General features: G+C 40.8%; 2 protein-coding genes and 2 non-coding genes across 4 annotated transcripts; all 4 read right to left on the reverse strand.

Moving 5' to 3' along the window:
* Positions 1–3,952: 3,952 nt before the first annotated feature.
* On the reverse strand, positions 3,953–9,993 carry LOC127577670 (protein phosphatase 1 regulatory subunit 15B-like). The gene is made up of 4 exons (XM_052029071.1): positions 9,813–9,993; positions 9,501–9,705; positions 7,399–8,231; positions 3,953–4,783 (listed from the first exon to the last, which is right to left on the reverse strand). Exons 2-4 carry the CDS (start codon positions 9,646–9,648, stop codon positions 4,568–4,570), a joined length of 1,197 nt encoding a protein of 398 aa, XP_051885031.1. The 5' UTR covers positions 9,649–9,705; positions 9,813–9,993; the 3' UTR covers positions 3,953–4,567.
* Positions 9,994–14,146: 4,153 nt separating this feature from the next.
* Positions 14,147–19,135, reverse strand: rps13 (ribosomal protein S13). Its single transcript, XM_052029074.1, has 6 exons — positions 19,028–19,135; positions 18,282–18,330; positions 16,627–16,705; positions 15,718–15,887; positions 14,871–14,971; positions 14,147–14,234 (listed from the first exon to the last, which is right to left on the reverse strand). The coding sequence occupies exons 1-6, from the start codon at positions 19,048–19,050 to the stop codon at positions 14,201–14,203; spliced, it is 456 nt and encodes a 151-aa protein (XP_051885034.1). The 5' UTR covers positions 19,051–19,135; the 3' UTR covers positions 14,147–14,200.
* LOC127578022 (small nucleolar RNA SNORD14) lies at positions 14,703–14,797 on the reverse strand. Its single transcript, XR_007957469.1, has one exon. It is a non-coding gene; the product is annotated as a small nucleolar RNA SNORD14 (small nucleolar RNA).
* LOC127578036 (small nucleolar RNA SNORD14) lies at positions 15,076–15,172 on the reverse strand. Its single transcript, XR_007957481.1, has one exon. It is a non-coding gene; the product is annotated as a small nucleolar RNA SNORD14 (small nucleolar RNA).
* Positions 19,136–20,148: the final 1,013 nt, after the last annotated feature.

Genomic DNA, 20,148 nt, shown 5'->3' on the forward strand with positions numbered 1-20,148 from the left:
AAGTTCCTTCTCCAAATTATATTTTCCAACACAAGTCTCAAAGACAGTGCTAGACAAAGGGTTTATACCCCTTTAAGTCATTGAAGCACAACAGTTCTAGAAGTAGAGGGTGCTGGCTGTATGTGACCTGCCATATTTAAATACAACAGCAATGATCACACACTTGTATTGCTGTCTACCTAATTATCGCCAAATATCATACCATGCCCCTGCCTACAGAAGGCCTAAACTGCAGCTAACATCTGTTTCCTCCAGGAGAGGGAGCCATCTCATCAGATAGCATTGCACCCTGTCATGGGCAATAATGCCATTGTGTCAATCTGTGCAATAATTCATCTAATGTATTTTCTAGTGTAATGTATTCTATTCCTAGCAGATGGTTACATAGATCTAAATAAAATGGGTCTTCTCATCTTCCACAAAAAAATAGAAAACATTATGCAAAATAGCTCATTGGAATAACCAAATAAATAGTCCATACTGACAGGATCTGCTTTGAACTCACAATTTACTAATTACTGCATTATTTCTTCTGTGAATGATTATTGGATTATTAATCTGCTGTCTCAAATATTCTGGTGCATTGCAAAAATCATACCAAGTTACAGTTTATGAAAATGAAACTACAAATATAAAAAAAGAAGTCTTCTTTTCCCTTGCCGAGGACCATTACTGTTTATAATATACATCAAAGATCTGGATCAAACACCCAAAATTGTAGTTCTACAGCTGATACCGAACTAGGTGGGGCAATGGAATTGAGAAAGGCAACACAAAGTGCAGAGAATTTGGATCAAGTGAAGGTAGCAAAGTTACTGAGATGTAGCACAAGTACCAGATTTTGGATGAGATCCTTATAAAACCCCATCAATCTTTTCAAATGAATGTCCATACTCTCAGAGTTTAATGAGCAGATTGGCTCTCATCAATACTGTAGCCCTAAGTCAACACCATATTACTCCTTCACATCATATTTTGGTTTGTTGAGCCTTAATGTGGAAACTGCCAGCAAAAATCTTTCCACTACACAGTAACACTTGCTAAAAGAAACAATTCATTAGCAGAAGTAGTACCGTGGTATGATCTGAAACCATGATCATTATACGAGTGCAAACCAGTCCTTTTGTACTTTAGTGCTGGAAGTACTTTCATCACAAAGATTGCAGTAGTTCAAGGCAGATCAACATGATGACCTAGTAGTTGCATGGGCAATAAATTTCTAGAATTGCCAATGGCACCCACGTGTAGTGTACAAATAAAATATTTTGTAATGCATTCAGTGGAAGAAATTAGTGTAAAAATCTAACCCGTTAATGCGTAGCACCACCCTGTGGCTTAATTAATAACTGCAGACAATCCTCAGTTTCTATCTGTCCACTATGTATCAAAATCTATCACAATGAAGATCTTTATTCCTTTAAAGCAGGGAGAAGAGGCCTAGGAAATGGATCGTGTGGAATTTGAATCATTTCACTGTGACTACGTGGATTTCCCTGGATGTTTTGGTTTCCTCCCACATCCCAAAGACATGTTGATTAGTAGTTAATTTGACAACAGTAAATTATCCCTGATAAGATCGGTAAGCATGCAAGACAGAAAAGGTTACAGGGAATTAAGTCGGGGGATAGGATTCCTCCAACAGCTGGCATAGATTTGATGGGACGATTGTCCTCCTGCTAGGTCATAGGGAAAGATTAGAATAGGAGGTATCCTTTGCTCTTGTGAGAACAGAAGCAACGACAAAATAGGTCGGTTCAATATATGAGCACGTGTTCAGCTAGCAAAAGCATTGTATGTCAATAATTTTCAAAAAAAGCAGTCATCGTGGTGCATTAGGATCTCTCATTGCCTTGGTCTTAAAAATCTCATTCTTTTCAAACTCTTGCATACTTCTGCCACCTCATCCAAACCTGTTACCCTCTAACTCAACCCTCTCACCATTCCCGGATTATCAAGTCTTCACTATTGGCAGTGTTTCCAGTTGTCTAGGCACCAAACTCTGCAATTCCCTTCCTTACCCTCAACCTCCCTTTATCTTTCCTTTTTAAAATCTATTTGTATGATTATCACCTGCCCTAATATCTCATATGTGGCATGGTGCATGTAACGTTTGGTAATTCTCCCAGGAAATGCCTTGGGACAATTTACGATAAATTTGCTATATAAATACAATTTATCAACAGGATGCTTCATCGCCCACACAGTCATTCAACAAAGTACTCCTTTAAATAACACAATTTCTCTTTCATTGAGAGAGAGATGGCATCCTTACCATTCACACAATACTCAGTACATCCCTCATATGGCAGAGTCTGTTCAAAAGGAAGGAAATAAAAGAAAAATATTGTTGTATTTGATTTAGAAGATAAATTAGATTTATTAGGTCAATTAAGCCATTTTGCCATTGTGTACTATCAATAGTGCCTGTAATTTGGAAAGACCAGAGAGACTGTGCTGAAAATCTGCAGCCAGTGAAGAAGTTTGATAAACTCCAGGGAAGTCACAACTGCCAATTAAATGCAATAAACTGAAATATATAAACTCCTGAAATGCCTTATATGTTTGTCTTAGTGTCATGATGTAAAATGTCACCACCAGTGACATTGATTGGTTGCCAGCTTACCTCAACACTCCAAACTAGGCATCTTGGACACAAAAATTGGAAGCACTCAGGAAGCCAGGCATCATTCTGTGGAGAGAAAAATTTCTGATGAAGGGTCACAGACGTGAAACATTAACTGCTTCTCTCTCCACAATTGCTGCCTGACTGCTGACTATTGTTTTGATTTTCATCTTGTACACAATATTTCTGTGCACTATCCTACAGCAAGGATATCACTGACATGTAGTAATAGATGTGCTCACTTGGGTCATTTATGCAGGTTCACTGCAACTTTACAACAAACCAATCAACTCTGCTTCCTTCCATGGGGTAATGTCCCTACATAATTAGCTTCTGACAAGACCAATTAAATCTTGTATTCAACTACCTTTCAAACACAAGTTAATTTTCTTACATTACCCCAAGCAACACTATTTATATTCCCATTCAGGCTAAGACAATCCAGTGCATATTCTTCTGAAATATGTATGTGCAAAAAAAAACTAATTATTTCAGCAAATTATTAAGAATATTCACTACTCCCTGGTTTGTCAATGTTTCTTGCTGTAAGTTAATAGGCATCAACTGGATTGTGTCTGTACCCATAGAGGTGACTGTTGTTTTTGAATGGAACCCGCTTTAACCAAAAAAAACTGTTTCCTGCAGGAAGTATTTAAATTAATTAGAAATACCCTGTGAGGCGACTTTGTATATTAGTCACTTTCCTAAGGGTACATCTGGGAATTATCAGTTGATGAGACGCCAGTTTTAATATCCCTTTATAAAATAATCCAATGCTAAACTTTATAACTAAAACCAGCAAATCCACAGACGAGATACAAAAGCAACTTAATGAGTCTACTGTGACAAATATCTGAATGTTAAGTGAAGAAACCATATTTCAATATACATTTTAATGTTGAGGGATAGCTTGACCAAAAGTGTCAATAAGTTCACTATTAACATAAATATCTGAATTTGCAATTGTTACATTAGCAAAATAGTAATTCTCACGAATAGAAGACCATTCTGATCAGATAGAAATGCTTGTTTTGTGTTTCAAAAATTAGATAACATGCCAGCAGATGAGATATTCCATTACCAAGGCAAGGCATTAACAAGTGAAAAATTTCTGATTCACCCCTGGGTCTAGCTGCATCTACATGTATGAAAAATGGTTAACTCCCATTATCAGAGTGACATGCATGGTAAATAGAGGGAACTATCCAAAGACAAAAACTATAACATTTATCGTTAAGAGAAGTTTTCAGATAGTTATATCCATTCAGACTTTTTTTTCCCTTTGTGTTGAAATCTGCACAGATTTGTGCAACAGAAAAGTTGGTTTTCAGTGAAGTCATATCAATCTATTTATTAACATTAATACACTGACCAAAATATACCATCAGATCCAACAGAAAAATGAAGACTACAGCGAGTTCAAAATATATATTCAGAAATGTTCAACCTTTCTCAATAGGCAAGAAATCAATAAATCTGATATACAAAATACTACAACTGAAACACATGATAAATTATACATAATTAATTATTTTGTTGCAATTTAGACATTTGAAGTGTGACAATTGAACAGACAAAACCAGAACAGAGTAGCAGTTCTGCACAAGCTATAGTTTCTGGAATCTACTTAATTTACATTACAACAGAAAGGACAGTGCAAGCTCCTCTATTACTAAGATTGGAAAATATTCTTCATTCAAAGCTCTTTAATTCAAAACTCAGCACTTGCTGGCCTACACACATGGAACCAGCAGCTTTAAGTTTGCGACTTGCATCAGAATTTCAAATCTCCACCAGGCCAGCTTGGAAAGATCCATCAATGTCAGAGGCAGTACCTGACTTGCTACTGCAACGCTGGTATAGCCATATAACCTAAATGGTAAAAAGGAGGGAGCAGCAGCGTCCATTAAGTCCTTTGTGCACTCAGAGACTGGGGGAAAAGCACTACATAATTCTGGCTTGACTGTGAATTTTTTCCCAGATTTTCAACCTGTGGTCCTTGTGGAGACAATAACCAATTGCCAGTTCTGTGTTGTGCACCCTGTGTAAGAACCTGGCTCTGTCATTAGCCACCTGTATCCAATGGCCCTTCCGAGCTTCACGTAGTGCAAAGGACCATGCCACCATTATGTGAACTTCAACAACAGGAGAAAATCTGAGCTGGAAAAGAAAATTAAAAAATTAAATATTAATAATTTTAAAAAACTAATGCTTTTTGTTTACAAACTAATTGTAATGTTTGCAGTACTGTTTTGCAGACAGATAGTGTTGGAATATGAGTGGGACATTCAGCCCTTCAAGTCTATTTTGCCATTCTATCACATTGTGATGATTTGTACCAGATTCTTATTTCTTGATAATTTCATTTAACAAAAACCTCCCTCTGCCTCCACAGATGCTGCTCAATCTGTTGAGTTCCTAGAGATGTTTTTTTTTGTTCCAGATTCCAGCATCTGCAGTTTCTCTTGTGAAACCATTCGCTGTGCTGTGCTGAACTCCCTCACAATGGTGTTACCTGATCAATGTTATTACATTATTGTCCGAATTCACTTCAATAACGTCACATCCATGGCAATCAGATATGTGTGTTTTGTATACCAGGTAAACATGTCTATTTGCTGTGTCTGTTCAAAATGCTTTACCCTTGATATACAAAGTTCATTTTCATCTAAACTCCCATCTCACGCATCTCTAGAAAATATTCTCATTCTTTGCTAATCTAACATCCATGGCCATAAACCTTCAATGATAGCTTGCATTTAACTTTGCACAGAAACATTATGGAACTGAAGCAACACACACACAAAGTGCTGGAGGAACTCAGCAAGTCAGGCAGCATCTATGGAGGGAAATGAACAGTTGATGTTTCAGGTCGAGACACTTCATCAGTCCTGTAAACGTCGACTGTTTATTTCTCTCCGTAAATGCTGCCTGACCTGCTGAGTTCCTCCAGCACTTTGTGTGTGTTGCTCCAGATTCCAACATCTGCAGAATCTCTTGTCTCCATTGTGGAACTGAAGCTCTGGTTTTGAAACGTGGGTGATAGCCCAGTTAGAAAAACTAACTGCTAACTTATTACAGCTGAAAGATGACTGTAACTAAGCAGCAAATGTCATGTTAACCAAATATCAGTTGCAGCCATTTATCACCACAAACGTTATGTCTCACAGTATTTAATACAGTTAAGCTGTCCCTTAATAGGGAAGTTACACAGCAACCATTAACATCAAGGTGTGAATGAACTGTTAAATCAGTAGTCATATCGCCATGGATACTCCCAATCTCTTTTTCAAATGCTTTATATACATAATTCCTCACTGATGCAAGTGAAGAATAACAGTGACACTGAATAAACAACACAGTACATAAAAAGGTATTGTAAAAGGATTACAGACAAGTACAAAGCAGTCTTAGTACGTCAACATGGATGCTTGATTAAATAGTTGGAAGTTTAGTAATAATCCATAAAAGTAAAAGGTTGTTTCAGATTAAATTCCTAAACCTCCTAGCAAAGGATGCACTTAGGTTACCTTGGAATTCATCTCAAGAATTCTGAACCTAACTTCCTCGAGCTGCACACATTTACAACAAATATAGTTGCCTGATAAAATGCTATCTCGCCCACCCTCTCTCTCCACCGTCACGATTACTACCTGGCAAACCCTACAGATAGAATTCATCTCCCACACTGCCACATACCTAATTGCATCTTGTATATTTACCACAGGTTTTGTAATTATTACTCTTGTTTTCTAACTAATTTAATCCATTAATGAGATATTCCTCAAGCCTTCAGTGTTAAATACTCAATGCTACAACCTAACAAATGTCTGTACATGCTAAAGAACCCCTTAGCCCTCTGCATAAAACTTCCACATTCACCAAATTCTCATTTTCCCCACTTTGTCATGATGCAATCCTTTCAAATTATAACTTGTAGTTAGGCTCTGTCCCTTAACTTTATTAAACACTTTCTATTTTTATACTCCTGAGCCACACCATTGCCACATTACTCTCTATAAATTTCCACTTACTAACTTTCATTGCCTTCAAAAATAATAGGCTATTCTACCTGTTAGAATGGGAACCATTACCTTTTCTGGCTGTAGTTCAGACTCAAGTGCTGCAAGGATGCAGGGCAGAAAAGCATTTTTATCAAAAATCTCTTATTCACATCTCTCTTATTTTACAAAACAGACAACGCACAATCCAAAGACAAAGCTCCCTGCCCCACCCACCTTCTCCCTGTTCCCTGCCGACAGCTCCCCTTACCATTTTCTGCTGTAACTTTCTCCTTGAGTGCAAGAATTCCACTGATTTTAAGCTGATCAGACTTGCTTTACCTCTCTCCTTAAAGAGAAGCATACTGTTGACTACCCAACAGACTGTTGGCATTGCATTTAAAACAATGAAATCCTTGCTAAATAAGAAAATGCAAAAGTGTCAGATTTAAAAAAATTCTAAAACAGATAATCTTGCTTTGTCAGCACTCAAGACATGAGAGAGAGTAGTGGATGTAATTACCTAATTTTACAGAAAGCCAAGTTGAAAGTGCTATAAGTAAACTAAAGGTGGAAGGGAGGACAGTTGAATGGTTGCTGAAATGAAATATTAACTGCTTCCACCTCTGCAAATGCTGCCCGACTTTCCAAGGAGTTCCAGCCTTTTCACTATGTATTTTGTGTTTTTTTTTAGATGTAGAAATAAAAAATAGGTCCAAAAATGTGAGTGATCACAGAACAGAAGCAAGGAAGGAAAATTTTGGATGGGCATACCTTTTTACTGGCTGGTTTACTCATTACTTTGTCGCCTTCTTCAGATTTAGTGCATTTTGATGACTTTTTCCACACATGTAATTTGACGTTTTCTCTAGTGCCAAGTTTGCAAAAGTGTTGGAAATGTCTCTGCGGTAAAATTGGTTTCTGTGCAATGTTTCTCCTCTTCACATTTTCTTCTAAACACTGTTCCTTCAAATCTTCACCCACTATTTTTGTGGAAGAACTGGTAAGTTGAGCAGCAAAATTCAATGGATTGTAAGGGTCTGCTGTAAAGAAAGAGTTCCAGAGGATTTCATTCTGTTCCTCATCACTAAGTGATTCATAACTGTTGCACTGAGTATCAGACTCTTCGTCAGAGTCACCCCATTCTTCATTATCAATAGAACTGCAATCTTCCTGATCAGCCACTATATTGTTCCATTCTCTCATAGTCAATTTTGTAATTGTGCATTGATTGACAGGGTATCTGACAGCTACACATTTGCAATCAGTCATACAGTTACCATCATCTCTGAAGTGATCTTGGTTGAATTTATTGTTCAGATAATGTTGACAATAGTTCTTCTCAGTACTGGGCGGAGCACTATTTTCAGAAATAACTGGAGGCATGGAGATTCTTTTGTGGTCATTTAAATTACATTTATTTAGGGTCAACTGAGAATTAATTCCTTTGGCAGTCTGTATGAATCCACACTGCAGATTACCTGCATCAATGGTACTGCCTGCTTTTCCAAACCTGTTCAGCAATTTTTTGACTTCAACCACTTGTTCATTACTTGATGGTCTGTTTTCTATAGGCTTGAGATGCGATGATCTGGACAGCAGAAGAACTGCAATGTATCAGATTTAAAATGAAGTTGACTATGATGGCATAATCACAAACACGACAAATTTTAATGACTAAAATATATAAAGGATTAGACTGGGGACAGACTGAACAGCGAGGCTGTCCCAGACCTCTTCTGCTTCACATTTTGACTATTTTGCCAAAAAATAAAAGATAGTTAAAAGAATAATCTCTCTCTCTGGCCCTTTCAAACAGTACAACTAAAGGCTACACCATTAGCATTCCACTAAAGGCTTAGTCCTATCTGGGTCAAATACATATATTCACCCCCAGCTCCTTCATCTTTCCCTAATGCATCAAATTGTCACTGTTTACATCTGTATATTCCAATCTTCCAGATCTGCAAATAAATGTCCATTAAGTACTGGTGAACCTGAACAGTCAGTATGGCATGGACTATCCAAGCTCGATTCAAGACCTACCCTGATATTATCACAACCCAACAGTTGAAAAATACCCTCCCTCCCCCTTCCTTACAATACATCTCCTGCTAATGCCCCTAAAATACACACCTTGCTGCCAAATAAATTCAATGGAGAAAATTGTAGAAGTAACACCAATTCCAAATCTTATCTGAAGACAGAACCATCTCAATGTCTCCATTATAAGTTACTTTCACTAACGAAAACAATGATTTTGTATATTCATAAATCCCTACATAATTCTACCTCTCCAAATTCATCACAATTCAATTATTTCATAAAATCTACGTATTCTAAGGCGCCGACTCCACAAAGACTGCGAGCGACACTGTTTAACTCAGTTTTCGATAGCTTGGAAGACCACTTCATGGAAACTAATAACACAGACATGGCTGTCCCACTACGAAAGCAAATCCTTCAAAAGCTACAGCAATATTTTCTCCAACGCGGAACCTCACAACAATCATTTGTTGCAACAAAACTGGCTCAGATTACCAAACCGCTTAATCGTATGGACCCGGACAAAACGGAGTGGCCAAGGTTTCCCACAGGCAACCGATCCCTTTGGAGTATCCCGAACCAGCCGAAAGTTAAAAAGGACTGAAAGATGACCGATGCTGTTGTAGCGAGACCACAGGTGAGATCGCGAACAACACTCCCATCACCTACGATGGGTGTTCTGCACATCAAATCCCCGAGCAAGCGAGAAACCAGTTACAGTCCTCATATCAGTCCAAATGGAGCAAAATGCTTTACATAGCCGTCAACATAGAACACATTTGATGGAGTCAGAAATTGCTTCACCACATCCCCTGTCCATTCCCGCTTACCTGTGTGGAGCTTGGTCAACAACCCAAAGAAGACCCTGAACTGTGTCAGCAGAATCTGCCCACAATGCCACAGCACGGAGACTGTGCAGTTAACTCTGGCCAACAAGGTGGGTGAGTCTTGACTGTGAAGGTGCTTAACGGGAACCATGTCACTGAAGCAGCCTCGTAGCTAAGCCACGGACACCAAGGGACGATAGCCTGGAACCTCCACACAAACAACAATAACACAGGTTATTTCACTCGGCCAGTTTAACACCGCATCCAACACAAAGCGGGCACCTCTGACTCTACCTTCTCATAACTTGTACTCACTTTCAAAGCCAGAACACTAACAGCGGACAACGAATCGAGATGGCAATCCTCGCCTGCTGTAATCAGAAAGCTCCCCCCTCAAGGAGGAAATTACGCAGAAAGATCAGCTGAATCGTCAGGCAGTAGTTTCCATAACGTCAGGCAGGAAATTCCGAGCAGAGCACGGAAGAAAGCCGCACGAACTCACCAAATGAGTCATCAACACGACTACCACTTGTGTTGAACGAACACAAGGTAGAGAAATAAAGGACTGCAGATGCTGGAATCTAGATGAAAAACACGATGATGCTGGAGGAACTCAGCAGGCCAGGCAGCATCCGTGGAGAAAAGCAGGCGGTCAACGGCTCGGGTCAGGACCCTTCTTCAGGATTGAAGATAAGGAAAAGGGGAAGCCCAATATATCAGAAGGGAAAAGCAGAACAGTGATAGGTCGACAGAAGAGTGGAGGCGGGGTGGGCACAAGGTGGTGATCGATCTAGCTAAGAGATAGTGATAGGCAGGGGTAGGGGGAGGTAGTGAGAGCAGATCCACCTGGGGATGGGTCAAAGGTAAGGAGACAAAGGAAAAAGGGGGGGGGGGGAAGAAAAGAGATAGGCTCGGAAAGGGAGAAGTAACATGGGGAGGGTTGGGGGATTACTTAAAGTGGGAGAATTCAATGTTCATGCCGTTAGGCTGCAAGGTTCCAAGACAGAAAATGAGGTGCTGTTCCTCCAGTTTGCATTTGGAATTCTCCTGGCAGTGGAGGAGGCCTAGGACTGACATATCAGTGACAGTGTGGGAGGGTGAGTTGAAGTGACTGGCAACAGGGAGATGCAGATCGTGGTTACGGACAGAGCGCAGGTGCTGTACAAAACGGGCACCTAGTCTGTGTTTGGTCTCATCAATGTAGAGGACGTCACACTTGGAGCACCAACTGCAGTAGATGATGTCAAGGGAGGTGCAGGTGAATCTTTGTCTCACCTGAAAGGGCTGTTTAGTTCCCTGGATGGAGGTGGTGTAGGCACAGGTGTTACACTTATGGCAGGGGCAGTGGAAAGTTCCCAGGGTGGGATGGGTGGAAGAGAGTGGTCCCTGCAAAAGGCAGAGAGGGGAAGATATGCTTGGTAGTGGGGTCCCAATGGAGATGGTGGAGAATGATGTTGGATTCAGGCTGGTGGGATTAAATATGAGTACAAGGGGGACCCTATCCCTGTTGGGTCTGGGAGGCGGTTGAGAGTGGAGGTGCAGGAAATGGCAGAGATACAGGTGTTAGCTCTCTCGACCACACTTGGGGGGGGGGGGGGGGGGGTGAGCTCCAATTAGAAAAGTTGGGCATCTCAGATGTCCTGGAGTGATAAGCCTCATGATGGGAGATGTGGCAGAGGCAGAGAAATTGAGAAAAAGGGATAGAGTCCTTGCAAAAGACAGAGTCAGAGGAGCTGCAATCAAGGTAGCTGAGGGCATCAGTGGATAAGGAATTTCCTGAGATGGAGACAAAGATCAAGGAATGTGTCAAGAGTAGTCCTAGTGAATTACAGAGCAGGGTGAAAAATTAGTGGCGAAGTTTATGAAACTGTCAAGTTCTGCATAGGTACAACAGGTGGCAACAATGCAGTCATCAATATAGTGGAGAAAGAATCGAGGAATGCAGCCAGAGTAGGCTTGGAACAGACTGTTCAACATAGAGACACATCTGGGACCCATAGCTATACCCTTAGTCTGTAGAAAGTGAGAGGAATTGAAAATGAAATTGTTCAGGGTGAGGACAAGTTCAGCCAGGTGGAGGAGTGATAGTGGGAAGAGACTGGTTCTCAATATAGGTATCCAACAGTTGCTATTAATTCAATAATTTTTCTTCATGTTATTTTTGAGCTTGCCAGACCAATTCAAAATACACAAAGTGCACTTTTCCTAATATACTTTTGCTGAATGATTCAACTAAGCAGTTAGTTATGTCTATTAGTCTTTCTTATGGGACAAAAACTAATCTGGGAATTCTAATAGCTAATTCAACATTTATCAAATTGTTGCCCTGCACTGTAATATCCAAGCTCAATTGATCGATTTTAATTGTGGAAATGACAGATTCAGGAAGCAAATCCAATGTTGTTTCTTGCAATGAACTACGTGAAAAAGGTTGGCTTCACAAATGCAGGAACAGTTAAAACCATGGAATTATTAATTCCTCAAAACAATACTCCCACTTGTACATCCCTCCAGCAGTGTTTGGGGGGAGGGGTGGAAATCAGTCATATGGTGAAAACATCTCATCTGAACTTCTGCTATTGAGAACCATGCATACCACTGAGTTTCCATACTCCAGCATTTGTGGCAATTTCTTCAGGTACCTTGGTTCTGAGGTACAGCAGTTCCTCCATAAAATTTAGATGTTGAATCTCATTGCGTCACCCCTTAAAAACCTACCTGCTCGAACTTTTTGTCACTGACCCATTTTCTTCAAGTGGCTCAGTGTTAAATTTTTGTATTTTCATGAACTATTGGAAGAGGAACTGAGTCAGTTCTGGTTAGGGAAGATGAAGAAAAAAACCCAGTGTGACTTGTATGACAATGACTATTGCTGGTGTCAAACTTACAAGGATTCTTTAATGCAACTCACTTTAAAAAAAAGTTAACCAGATATCTACAGTCAGAACCCAAATGTTTTACTTTAAAATGTTTTTTATCCTGCAAAGCATCAATATTTCAGGTAAATGCATTAAATAAAAAAATCTATTATTTTTTTAAAAGCAGAATAAACAATAAACAGAATGGCTGGTTTCCTAAAGCTTTTTTTGCTTCAACCTTCCAAAAACAAATCAGCCAACATATCATTTTAGCATATACTTTTGTATCAAAACTCTAAATGAAAACATTGTTCAGTTTTGATGAATGGTTACAGACCCAAACTGTTGACTTTCTCATTATAAATGATACCTGACCTGCATTGTGTTTTGGTTCAATTCTTTACAAATTGCTGGTAGACCAATCTTTGACTTGCAATATTGCTTACACCATCCAATCATTCCTGTCCATCTTTTTAGATTGTTCTTTGTTTCCTTCCTCTTCAACTACAATCCCAACCTACCAGCAATTGTAAATGGAAGAATTGAACAAAAACAGAATTTCATTTTGTCTTACTTTCACCCTGAAAAGAATGCCATTTTCTCATGTTTAAATCAACTATTGCTCACCATTTTCACAAATATGAAAATACAGCACTTTTTTTTATAAAATGGGCAGTGGACTTGTTCAAACATTTTAATCAACAGTTTGGGCAATGGCAAAAATTACAACTTAATTTGTAACACAAGTACTACATCTAAATATCTACACTTTAAAAGTACAGTATAAGTTATTATGGTTTTGCATTGTACTGCTGCTGCAAAATAAATGTCATGTCATACAAATCAGTGATAATAAACCTGATTCAATGGCTCTAAAACATTTCCAATACTACCAACTGGAAAAAATATCAGATCTTCAAGCCCCTATTCTTAAGATGCTTTTCCAGAATAGCACTAGTGAAAGTTGTACATACTGGTGCGAGGGTGCAGCTTGCAGAGCAAGTCTATTTTGGAGAAGTCCATTGAAGGAACTGAGCTTTTATGCATGTGAGAATCCATTGAAGCCAAGTGATGTTCAACAAAATTTGAAGGAGGATTTTTAAAGTTGGTCTGTTACCTCCATATTTAGGTTGTGACACAGGCTGATATACATTACTTTAATAGTTCAAGGATCAGCAGACAGTGCTAACAGTGGAGTGCACTTTAATAGTTCAAGGATCAGCAGACAGTGCTAACAGTGGAGTGCACGTACAAAGAATAACACATCTCCAACACAAAAAATGTTTGTTTAGATGAGTACAACCTGGCTAACTAGTGTTTTTTTTAAAAAGTCAGGATAGGCCATTTCTATGCTATGAAGATCTTAAAAGAAACATTTTCATCACAAGAACAGCTCCAATAAAGAATAGCACTGATTAAAAGCTGACATTTTGCAAACTGTAATCTTAAGGCATGTGGGAGACTTAGCTACAGGTTACATTACCTCATGTACTTTATTAACTGATTTGATTAGATAGTTTCAAGCAGATGTTTCAAAACCTGTTATTTAGAAAGATTCTAACAAGCCACACCATAATGTGGACATTAAGTTGGCAAAGAGAAGGAGACAAGGAATTATTTACAGGAAGAACATTTGTCTCAGGCTTGCAATCCTCGGCAGTAAGAAGGTTTAACCAGTCCAAAGAAACATGACCAAGTTATAACAAAACCACATGATCATACTATCCATTATATAATTATACTGTAATACCAAGGAATCTTCCATCTCAATCAAAACTCAGACAAACCGACTGTTAACAAGACAATTTTATTTTTTTCTAAGATCCGTTGAATCAACGAAGTTTCTTAGGCTACAAGTGCCGAAGCTGTGGAAGATTCACTGCGGAGAGAAAAAAAAAGTTCATTGTATCAAAAGCAAAAAGCAGTGACTGAAGTTCCCTCCCAACTACAAATTTGTAAAGGATTCAGGCAGAAGTCAACAAAATAGGTAAAGAGCCAGAAGGACTGGCTCTCAAATCCCATGAAGGATCAGACTAGTGGTCATGGTCAAAGGAGCATAAAGGATTGCCACTTGCCCAACTACCAGAACTAATATTTAATACCCAGCTGCAAGAATGCACAAAAATCAACCATTGCTTCTTCCCATTCCAATTAATTTGCTTAGATTCAAAATATTGTGTTACCTACAAGTTAAAAATTGCCTTGAAAATGCTAAAACAGCAATTTCCACGAGCAGCTAAAAAATTAACTGGGGTAATTGCTAAACTTTCAGAATCAAGTTAAGAAATACAGAACTCCATGTGCTTTAACTCAAGCAATAGCACACAAATCACACTTTCAAGTTAGCTCACTCAGACATCCAAGGAAGGGTTTGCCATCATGCAGGGAAATACCTTTCTGGTAGAAACTGCGAATGATTGGACAAAACAATCATCATTGTGAGCAACTCCATTCAATGTATTTACAACAGATTCAAAGAATAAAACACCATGATACTCTGTAGATTGATACTCACTACTTCCAGTTGGGTGGAAGCACCCGCTTGGACTTGTAATAACGGGCCAGCCTGTGGATTCTACTCTCAATAAGAATCAGACGGAACTTGGCATCTTTATCCTGCAAAGAAAATACTGTTCAGAGCAAATTTTAAGATACTTGAGCAGAAACAATTGGCTGCAGTCACAGATACCAAGAACTCGCACATCAGCCAACAACATAGCTCACTCAGACATCCAAGGAAGGATTTGCCAACACAAAGGAGAAAAACCCCTTTCTGGAGGAAACTGCGAATGGTGGATAAAACATTCATCATTGTGAGCAAAAACTGTGCAAATCATCTTTCGAATCACGTAAAGTGCTCTGTAACATCGTTTTCAGATACCCAAAACAAAGCAGTTATAATCTAAAATTAAATTCAAATTTCCCTGCAAAGTCAGGCCAAACCACTTAACCTGTTTGTCTCGTGCAACTGATACTCAGAAGCACATACATAAACTAAAATGGTCTTCATAATTGAGAACAAATCAAAATTAAATAACATGCACTGCAAATTACATAAATTGACTACCAAATACAATTAGTGGTTCAATTTCAGAGATGCTAAAAATTTCTGACACAGCTCATTTCTTTAAATGGACAAACCACCATTCAGGTTTCAACATACATGTACAACAGGCTGCCTCATTCAAAGACCAATAAGTGGGATTCTATAATTACCTAACAAACATGGTTTGAAATTATGGAAGCTGCAATTTCAATAAAACCTAACCATCAAAACAACCAATGACTAAGGAAACTGGCATCAGTGAACCTTTCACCAATAATACCCCAATTATGAAGAGCATTTAATGCAAAATTGTTACCTTCCTGTTCCTCTCCAAATGTTTACGGACAGCCACAGCAGTCTTGATCAAGTGGTACAAATCCTCTGGAAGGTCAGGAGCCAGGCCCTTGGACTTGAGGATCCTGAGGATTTTGTTCCCAGTAACAAAACGCACCTGGGCAACACCATGGGAATCCCTCAAGATCACACCTGAAAAAATATACAATACTTTAGGACTGTACCACCACTCATTCTAAAGTTCAAAGCCAACAATCTGCCCTACCCAACCAGTCGTATTTATAACAATATTAAATATAAAAAAAAGAACACATTTGAGTTCCTCAAAGCAGCACTGTCGAGCCACAGGAATTACAACTGCCTCATAGCTCTAACCACCCGCCCTTACTGTGACTGCCCACGTTTCCCTCAGGAACACCCCCCCACCCCTAAAGTAGTATTGGCTGGTGGGTTAATTGGCTGCCATAATTTACCCCTCATGTAGGTGGGTGGTAGGAGAATCAGGGTAGAGTTGATGGGTGTGAAAGAACAGGTTACAGAGGAAATACAGGGGGAGGTGGGATTACTCTCAGAGCCCACATAGCCTCGACTGACCAAATGACCTCCAATATAGCAAGGGAACACTTCAATGCTCACTCAGACATCCAAGGAAGGTCAAACCAACACATGGACCTGTCCTTTCTGGGCGAAACTGCGAATGGTTGGAAGAACAGTCATCATAGTGAGCATCTAACCAAAGCTAGATTATCCCCATAGGTCACAATTAAATGAAACACAGCAAACTTCAAAAATGGGCCAACTACCCTAAGAGGCATAACATGTTGACTCTGTCATGATAGACCTGTCCACTCAGGAAGTAGCCTGTCATATCAAGCCACAGCAATCAGAACTTGTGCTGTAAATCAAAGCAACTTTTAAAAAGTGCACTCACCAATCTGTGATGGGGTCAATCCCTTCTTTGCCAGCTTGTAAATTTGCTCTTTTACATCATCAGATGTGAGTTTTAGCCACTAGGAAAAATATTTTAAAAAATCACAGTACTGCAACAGACTTCTTAGTTTAAGAGATGTCATCCAGATGAAGATCTGAGAACTCCAAACCTCCACTGAGGAAAAGGTCAAAAGGTATGTGATTTGAGGCACTTGAATTGCATCAAAGAGCTCCAATTATAATAGATGGTACTTACAAATCAATTGGACAACATTCTAAGCAAGGTCAGTCTACCTAAAAGTGGATCCCATCTCACAACTTACAAATGTACTGGGAGACAAGTGGAAGATTTATGTATTCAAAGCAGAGCTTGGGGGGGGGGGGGGGGGGGGGGGGGGGGAGAACCGGTCCTTCTAAAGAAGGGCCCCCAATCCAAAATGTCAGCAGGTATCTTTCGACAGATTCCACTTGACTGGATTGAGTTCTTTCTGCATTTCCTGTCTCTTCTCTCCTCCCCCACCCCCCTCCCCCCAAACCATCTGCAATTTTCCAAGCAAGCCAAATCAATTTTCAACACTAAAATAAGACTACTGAAAGGATGACATTAGAAGCAACAGTGAGCTATTCAGCCCTGGAGGTCCACTCCACTATTCAACAAGATTATGGCCATTCATTATTCTGCCCTATCCTGTGATTCCACTAATACCCAAAATGCAAGGACTACAGCTTTCAAAGCAACCAGAGTAGAGAACTCTAGAGATTCAACACCTCTAACATTCAGCCAGGGAAGCACATCTCCCTGCATCTACCGCGACAGGCCCTCAAAGAATTTTGTACATTTCACTATCTCTTACCCTTCTTCTGAAGATTATTTAGGCTTAATTTGCTTGCTTACTCCTTCCTGAGATGGCATCTGAGCAAACCATGAAACTACATTGCATTCTTATAGCAAGTATATCCCTTGCCAAATTCAAGGATAAAATTCACAATATTCCACAAATGGTTTCACCTATACAACAGTAGGTCATCCGGTAGCAAAAAGCTGAACCATCCTCTCTACCTGCATGGTAGCTTTCAATCACTTGTGTACAAGGACATCCAGGTTCCTTTAGACATCAGCACTTACAAACCACTCACCATTTAAAAACTACCTAGCATTTGTCGATTCCACTAAAGCTGATAACCTCACATTTAGTGACACTTTACTACATCTGACAAATTGCTTCTTAGCTAATCCTCTTGAAGCCTAAAGTACTCATTCCCTGGTCTGTAGCTTGATGAAAGTCACCCTTACTCAAATCTATTATTTTCTGCCATCATTTAACACCAGGAATATCAGAGGCAGTTACTGTCTCAACTAACATTCAAACCCTAACTGAAACAGGCAAAACTGCACTGTATCTCAAAATTTAACTTGGATTTAATGTGACCAAGCTTTTTTATAATCACTAGCCCAGTTACCACACATATCCCTCTGACGTCAACCTGCTCCGTGCAACCGAGTGTGTTTAAATATAAACCTTCAAAGGGTAAAAGAAAAGGGAAATAGTTTTCCAGAACGATGAAAAAGTACGAGACTAGTTGAGCATTTTTTTTGTTGTGATCAGTTACTGCTTTTTAATAGCCAAGGGCACTTAATAAAATCCGTTCACTTACCGTGGGCACACTCCGTCTGTAGGGTAGAGCTGACTGGGACAAGCCCTTTCTGTGGAGAAAAAGTTGTAATTCATTACGCACAAATTATTCACATGCAGTCACAAGAGATTCTACAGATGCTGCAATCTGAAGCCAAACACACCAAATGCTAGAGGAACTCAGCAGGTCAGGCAGCATCTATGGTGGGAAATAAATAGTCGACGTTTCGTGTCGAGACCCTTCACCAGGAGACTGGAAGGGAGGACAGAAGCCGAACATGCGGTCAGACTTCTGAAAAGCACGATCATTAACTTTCAGCGGCCTCGCTCGGTCACAGACATAGAAAGCCGAGGGAGGGATTGACCTGCAGGAAACACTCCGGCAGCGGCCCCCGCAACTCCCGCCAGAGGGCTGCGGGGGCCTCGTGTTGGAGGCGGCGGCGGCCGCGGGCTCAGCCACGGCCAGAGCAGGCCTCCTGGGCCAGAGGCCCCTGCACCAACGTGGCAGCGGCGGCGGTTTCTCCGCACCCCCCACCCCTTCACCCCGGGTCACAGCAGGCGGTGCCTGGCCGCTCCGTGAGGCTGAGCCCGGGAGGAAAGCACGAGGCTGGAGACGCCGCCATTACCGCCCGGGCCCGAGGGAGCGGCCGCAGCAGCAGCGGTGCGGGGGAGGTGGGAGAAGGAGGGGGAAGGATTGGGCTTCAGCCCGGGGTGCAGCTGGCCAAGGGAGGGGGAAGGCGGACAGACCCCGATCCGCCCGCCGCTTACCCGGGAGCGTGCATGCGACCCATGGCGGCGGCGGCGGCGGCAGCAAGGCAAAAGAACGACCCGGTCGCGCATGCGCCAGTTATGGACGAACGTCCGGAACACACGTCACCCCGTCCGCCGACGCCGCTCCAGCCCGCCCACCCGCAGCCGGGCCGCGTGACGTCACGGGCCCGTCAGACTGAAGGCGGTTGTCGGCGAGGGTACAGTCGCCGGGCGCAGTGGCGTGCGCCTGTTATCCGGCTGCTCGGAGGCTGAGGCTGCAGGATCGCTTGAGGTCAGGAGTTCTGGGCTGCTGCGGACTATGCCGATCGGGCATCCGCATTAAGTTCAGTATCCATATGGTGCTTCCAGGGGAACTCGGAACCACCAGGTGTGATAAAGAGGGGTGAACCGGCCCAGGTCGGAAACGGAGCAGGTCAAAGCCCCCGTGCTGATCTGTAATGGGATCGTGCCTGTGAATAGACGCTGCAGTGCAGCCTGCCCAATATAGTGGGACGCAGTCTTTTTTCATTCTTCAAGCAATTGCATTTTATAGAACCGAAGGGAGTGTTTCCTTCACAAGAGCAGCAATCATATTATTCTCTCCATAAAGAAGTCTGTTTCCTTCACTGCTTAAATAAATGCATTTTACTTTAAATGCTACTTAAACGCTACTTTAAATGAGTTACGTGAATGGAGCAGCAGGCTTGAGAGGTGGATTTTCTTACTCTTGTTTCTTATGCTTAACTTAGTTATTTTTTTAGCCACACTCCAACTGCACCCTAATAATTGTTCAGTCACTTCCTGGCCCCTAAAACAAGTTATATTTTCGTGTTTCTTGCGATTAATGAGCTGGTTATCGTGTTAGGGTCGCCTCGCTGCTACTGCCCTCTACTGCCCACAGGTTTGATGTTGTACTGGAATCCTTGTTTCTTTGACATTTATGCCGTAAATGTCCACGAGGGAGTGCTAATTTGCCCGCTCCTCTATCACAATTCACCGTAGAACCCGTGTACAAAAATAAGTCTTAAAAAATCTGAAATTCTCAGTAAAAGTTAAGACAACAGCATTTGTTAAACAAAAAAAGTTCATTTAGCTTGTGATCTTGTTTTTTTTCTAAAATAGACAATCATTTCATATTA

Source organism: Pristis pectinata, chromosome 14 (assembly GCF_009764475.1).
Source record: "Pristis pectinata isolate sPriPec2 chromosome 14, sPriPec2.1.pri, whole genome shotgun sequence".
NCBI lineage: Eukaryota > Metazoa > Chordata > Chondrichthyes > Rhinopristiformes > Pristidae > Pristis > Pristis pectinata.